The 6,729-nt window shown below is 38.5% G+C and overlaps 1 protein-coding gene across 2 annotated transcripts in view; it reads right to left on the bottom strand.

Moving 5' to 3' along the window:
- Positions 1-1,423: 1,423 nt before the first annotated feature.
- The window catches only part of LOC124162322 (arylsulfatase B-like), a 52,759-nt gene continuing 47,453 nt past the window's right edge, over positions 1,424-6,729 (bottom strand). For both annotated transcript variants that reach the window (XM_046538823.1, XM_046538824.1), the window contains one exon: positions 1,424-2,594. In XM_046538823.1, the coding sequence (XP_046394779.1) occupies positions 2,098-2,594 (497 nt within the window). In that variant the 3' untranslated portion in view covers positions 1,424-2,097. The remainder of the gene's footprint in view (positions 2,595-6,729) is intronic.

Genomic DNA, 6,729 nt, shown 5'->3' with positions numbered 1-6,729 from the left:
ATCCACAGTCAACTTATCATTATCACCAGTGTTTTTTTCAACCAAAAATTCCATTTTATCTTCAATAATTTACTTTTCTAGGAGAATTACAAACATTAATTTAAGAATTGTGGAATTTAAAATGGATTTCTTGCATTAATAACAATAAAGTTAGTAAACAAAAGGTAATAAGGCTATAAGTCCGGAAGTCTGTTATTTTTAACACAAAAATTTCATTTAGAAATTGCCTATGCACAGAACAAAAGGAAGAATTCATTTCAAAGCATAAAAAAATTGTAGTAAGCAACAAATTACATCATTGAAAAAACTATTGACAGTATCACCACTTGGCAACGGATTCCTGCGGTGAGGATGATCCTAAATTAATGGGAGGGTCGGGTTTAATTGTGGAGGAATGGGTCTAAGGACACACTTAGCTGGGTCTTAGGCCTGGCCTCACTGTATGTATCAGACAATTGGCACCTCAGCAGTCACTTCCCTTCCCTCACGTCAGCCAGAGCCAACATCCGATTGTTTGCATTGAAAAATCGGAGATAGCTATACCCAACGTCAGGTGTTCTGCATTTGAAAATGCCCATTGGCTCCATCCGACGTTCAGTGCGAAAGGGTTAGTAACCAGAGCTTTACCCTTTTACTGCTAGCCCATTTCGGGTGGGATGTGTGAAGACTGCCAAGGCTATTTTCTGGAATTAGCTACATTTCAGATTTAAAAATTTTTCAGCTACTTAATTTTATTTAATACGTCTAGAATTTTTTCCCAATTCTAAAGATATATTTATATCTAATAACCATAGATAGATTATGGGGGTTTACATAAATTACAGCCATTGAAAAGGCCACAATCACGAAAAACAAGTCAAATAATTCGGGCCTGATAAATCGGCCCCTGGCAGTTCTCGCTCAACCAGCTAGGGCCGATAAATCGGTGCGGAGGCAGTTCATGGAATCTGTATTTAATATTTATTTATTTTTATTGCTTATGGAGTTATCGATTTCTGTTGCATTGGTTCTATCAATTTCATCATTATTCCAATCTTCATGGGAGAAGATCAGTGAAAAATCCTTCACATATCCTCCTACACCCATTTGGCATTGGTATGCTGCAGCATCATATTCTACTGGCACATATTTTCAATTAAATTTAAACTACCAGTCATGATGAGATAGAAGCTTGAAAATCCCATTGATTTGTATACATACTTGCTCCTCAAGTGTGGTATCTTATGAGTCATCAATGCTCATGTTCAACTGTTGCTGTATTTTTCTGCTTAGTTGATGGATCAAACTTGGTTGGCTTCCAGAATAATAAAACAAGAGATTGGCATATGTTATTAACTTTTCTTAATTTGGGTGTTTTCCATAATTTAGATATTTACAAAGAAAATTTGCTCTCTGCAAGTGTAAGGTTCTGCATTTTTTATACATATCTTGATTTCAGATACCATTGCATGATGTTTTTAACTTAACTGCTAAACGTAGTGAAATAAAGTACAATACAGATGATAAAATCCTGTATTAAGCCTGAAAAATTCTGTGGATAAAAAGTGCATATTCACAAAATATTTTACTAAGCATGTTATGTATTTCATACAATATTGTTGCATAAATGCTCTTTTCTTCAATTTTTCTTCTGATTTAGCACATGAATATCAGAGTTTGTACGTCTTTAAAATCAGAGTCACTTCCTTTGTCAGACACAATGGTGAGGATGAGCAACCTTATGCATAGTAAAATGACAAGTAAACCTTCATGGGCTACAAGTTCATTTCAAATTTTCTAAGTATAAATCTAGAATTCATAATGATGGCATTAATATTTTTTCTCTGGTGAGCAAATCCTTCATTTGCCAGTTTATTATAATATGTGAAGAAAATCCAACACAAATCTTACAATATTAATTGAATTGAATTTCAGTTTATTCCTGTTCTGAATCAACCAATTCAATAAGTTCAGTAATCTGCTCTTTACAGTGCTGTAATTGTAGTTGCATTCCTGAACAGTCATAAAAGTAGGAAATGTTACCCCCTTTAAGTTGCTATTGAGTAGGTGGCACTTGCATGATATAAAAAGTAATTGTACTTTATTTATTTCTACATTTCATGTTGAAAGTACACTTGAAGGTAATATCTTATCTCCATAATGTGTCCAAGTGTTACCCCACCAAGCTGGATTGGCAAATGGAACATTAGGTACATTTGCTGGAGGAAGTGCGGTGTCATTGAACCTTGTTAAAATCTTTAGTAGGGATAAGTGAAGCACTGGGAATACATGAGCCAAGTTTCTACGTTCACAGGGGTCTAATTTTATGTTGAACAAGCATTGCTCAACTCTGAGATCACATGGAATGGGTGGACCTGTAATAGGCTTTGTGATATCGCTAGCTCCCTTTATGAATGAATAATCCACTTCACAGTTTACTTTAGATTTTTCTCTGAGATGATGTATTTGCTTTCCATTTAAATGAAATCCTATTGATTCCATTGCCTTGCTGACTGTGCTGTTCAGAATGATTGCCTCATCATATTTGTACTCCTCATTGCGGCCTGATGGCCCATACCAATCATCCCATGTTCCATTGAATCTCGTGGCTGTACCTGCATAGCAAAGTATTAAATTAAGTAGGTATTTATTCAAGTGCATATCAAGTATTTTACATTTTTGAGATGAGTCAAATTTTTGCAAGCTTGTTCAGCATAGAAATCTCTCAGGAATATAAATTGGTTATCAGATATAGGAGGAAAGATAATAATTTAAGTCACTGTCATCTCTTAGCAAATAAAGTGTTGAAATTTCAACAGTTAATTGGGACCACTGTTGAATCCAAAAGTAACTGCTGAATTCATCAAAAACTGGGATTTATCTGATACTGTTAGAGCAAAGAGTTATTGTTGGTTTTAACAGTTACTGTTAGTTTTAACGGTTAATTTTAGTTTTAACGGTTACTATTACTTTTAACAGTTACTGTTAATTGTTGTGATTGTTTTTGTTTGAATAAGCGGTAATCTCCCAACTGTCGTATTACTGTATTCATTTGTTTTTGTTCTTCACCGGAAGTTGGTTCTTTTTAATAAACCGCAGTTTCGCCATGTTATTCAACACGTGTGGTCGTGTTCATTTACCACTCCTCCGGAATCTAAAACCATCGTCCCCCCAGTTACTATTTACAACAGGTTATGGGCCCAGCGCACTTTCCACTGCGCTGCTGAATTCAGATTTCTTTATTTTTGTGGTAAACCGTGTGGTAGCAAAGATGCACGAATCTCAGGTCACTTCGCAGGCGTATGGTTTCGAAAAACTCGTTGGGCGGGAAAACTATTATGACTGGTTGTTCGCGATGACGAACTATTTACGTCGTAATGGGTTGTGGAGTTGTGTCCAGGGAAGTGATAATGGCGAAGGTAAAGAACGTAGGGACGAGAAAGCTTTAGCAGACATTTGCCTTATGGTGCAGCCTGTGGTATATCCCCATGTAAGGCCAGCTAAAACGGCAAAGGATGCCTGGAATGCTTTATCCAAGGCATATGAGGATAAAGGCAAGTGGCGGTATGTATCCCTGCTTCGTTCTATGTGCCAAATGAGGCTCGAAAAGTTTGAAACCATGGACACTTATATCAGCGAGGTGATAATGTTGGCACACAAGCTCGAGGGTATCGGTGAGCCGATGGCGGAAAACTTTGTTGCAGCAATGTTGCTTCAGGGGCTGCCAAATTCGTATGACAATCTTGTCATGGCCATCACGAGTGGGGAGAATGTCTTAAATTTGGATCGTGTGAAGACGATTTTGCTAGACGAAAGCTACCGGAAGAGCGTGAGTGCCGGTCAAAATGCGAGTGTTCCCGAAACCACTGCCCTGTATTCCAAGGGCAAGAAGTACAACTCTTCGACCATGGCTGGGAGTTCATCAGTTGTGAAGGCGTGGAAGTGCTGGAACTGTGGTGAAAAGGGGCATCTTATTACATAATGCCCGCAGTCGCAGAAGAAGAGGGATCCGAACGAGAACAGAGCCGAGGTTAAGGGAGAGAAGAAAGGAGAAAATAGGAAACCGCTGAGAAGTCTTCTGTGTGCCCTGTCGGCTGCATCGTGTGACTCAGATTGGTTTGTAGATTCCGGAGCATCCGTGCATATGTCACCCCATGAAGACCGTATGCATGATTATTGTCGTGACGTTGACGGTCATATTGAGATTACTGTCGGAAATAACGGTAAGCTTAAAAGCAGAGGTGTTGGATCTGTGAACCTAAATGTAAGTGATCACATTTGTGAACTTAAACATGTTGTGCATGTTCCTGGATTGAAAGAAAATTTGATTTCTGTAAGTCAAGTTGCCGACAAAGGGATCACTGTTGTTTATGATAAAAAGGGTTGTAAAATGTATGATGATGACTTTGTCTGTAATGGTACAGAACTAGCTACTGCAAGTAGAACGAGTAATGGGTTATACCGTTTGGATGTTAAATCAAAGCAGGCATTTGTGTGCAATATTAATGATTATGAATTGTGGCATCAAAGAATGGGTCATTTGGGTATGCAAAATATGATATTGTTGCGGGATAAATTAAGTGATTGCATTGATTTCAAGTATGAACCTGCTGATGATTGTAATGCTTGTGTTCTTGGAAAACAGACAGAAATCCTTTTCCTAATGAAGGAGGTACTAGGGCAGATGAGGTACTAGGTCTTGTTCACTCTGATCTGTGTGATTTTGGTTCTAATGTAAAGTCATGGAGTGGGTCAAGGTACATTCTTACTTTGATAGATGATTTCTCTCGCAGAACGACTGTTTATTTCTGAAAGAGCAAGTCTGAAACCAAGCAGAGAGTGATTGATTTTGTAAATATGGCTGAAAATGTAACTGGTAAAAGGTTGAAAATTTTCAGGTCTGATAATGGAACTGAGTTCTTGAGTGATGAGTTACAGAATTTCTTTAAAAGCAGAGGAATCACACATCAGAGAACTGTAAGGTATACTCCACAGCAAAATGGTGTAGCAGAGAGACTGAATCGCACCATTCTGGAGAAAGTGCGATGCATGCTCTTTCACGCAGGAAGTCCTAAGCAGATGTGGGCAGAAGCAGCTAACACTGCTGTGTACTTATTAAACAGAAGCCCCCACAGGAGTGTCCCTGACAATGTCCCTGAGGTCCTGTGGTCAGGTAAGAAAGTCAGCTATGATCAGCTCAAGGTGTTTGGTTCTGATGCATATGCTCTAATCCCTGAGGAAATAAGGAGGGATAAACTAAATCCTAGGAGTAAGAAAATGGTCTTTGTGGGTTACTCTTCAGCTTCCAAGGGGTATCGTTTGCTTAATCCTGAAAACCCGAGAGAAATTCTTGTTGCTCGTGATGTTAAGTTCATTGAAAATAGTTTCACTGCAATTAAGGCTATTGGTAAAGGGAAGAAGGGTTCTTTCAGTATGCCTGTGCCTGTAAACTTAGATGATGATTTGCCATTTACTTCAGTGCGTAATGTCAGTGATGATGTTCATTGTCAGAGTGAAACAAATGCCAATGTCAATCACATTCATGGAGCAGAGAATGATATTGAAAATCTGTCTTTTGCGGATGCAAATGAGGTGCAAATAAATCCTGGAAATAATGTCGATGAAGGTGAAAGGAGGTATCCTATGAGGGAAAGGCAAAGGAAGGAATTTCCTGGTTTTGAGTTATATTTAGCATGTGATGAAAAGGTAGAACCTACATCAGTTACCGAGGCTTTAAATGGTACTGATAAAATTCATTGGAAAGAAGCTATGGAAAGAGAGATCAGTTCTTTTCAGGAAAGCGATGTGTGGGATCTTGTAGACAGACCTAAGGGTGGAAATATAGTGCAATGCAAATGGGTTTTTAAATTGAAGCGGAATGGGGAGGGAGAAGTGGACAAGTATAAGGCTCGCCTGGTAGCTTAGGGTTTCTCTCAGCGTTATGGTATTGATTATCTTGACACTTTTGCTCCTGTGGTGAGACATGATACCTTACGATTGTGTTTTTCAATTGCTGTTGCTCATGGTTTGCATGTACATCACTTGGATGTTTCCACAGCCTTTTTGAATGGTTCACTAAGTGAAGACATTTTCATGTACCAACCGGAAGGTTTTGTTTCAGATGCAAGTAAAGTGTATAGGTAAGTTAAAGAAGGCCATTTATGGCCTGAAACAGGCTTCTCGTTCCTGGTATGAGAGAATGGATGAAGTCATATTAAGTGTTGGTTTTAAGAAATCTCAACATGAGCCTTGTGTTTATTTTTGGAGAGATGGTGCATCCATGGTTATAATATGTGTTTATGTTGATGACTTTTTTGTATTCTTTAATGATGAAGTTCAAGCTGAGAAACTGAAACAAAAGCTCCACTCTTGTTTTAAGGTAAAAGACTTAGGATCAGTCGTGGATTGCCTGGGAATGAGGGTAGAAATGGGTAATGGTAAAGTAAAGTTGAACCAAAAACAGGTAATTTTGAACTTGCTGAGTACCTACCCAGTGAGAAATGGGTGGTGGAATCCACGTGGAACCCACGTGGAAATGTAACGTGGATACCACGTGTTTTTGGTCGTGGAATCAACGTGGAACCCACGTGGAAATTTGGTGGAAAAATTAAAACAGCAGTAGGTGCTGTCCTAAAACCATTAAAACCTCAACCACTCTATAGCTAAACCTTCTATATATGTGTCTACGATTTTTCATGTGCTCTCATGGCTGCCTTTCCACGAATTATATAAAAATAGAATGTGCGATAC

The sequence above is a fragment of the Ischnura elegans genome, chromosome 7, assembly GCF_921293095.1.
Source record: "Ischnura elegans chromosome 7, ioIscEleg1.1, whole genome shotgun sequence".
Classification (NCBI taxonomy): Eukaryota; Metazoa; Arthropoda; class Insecta; order Odonata; family Coenagrionidae; genus Ischnura; species Ischnura elegans.
This window is presented reverse-complemented; position numbering and strand designations above follow the sequence as displayed.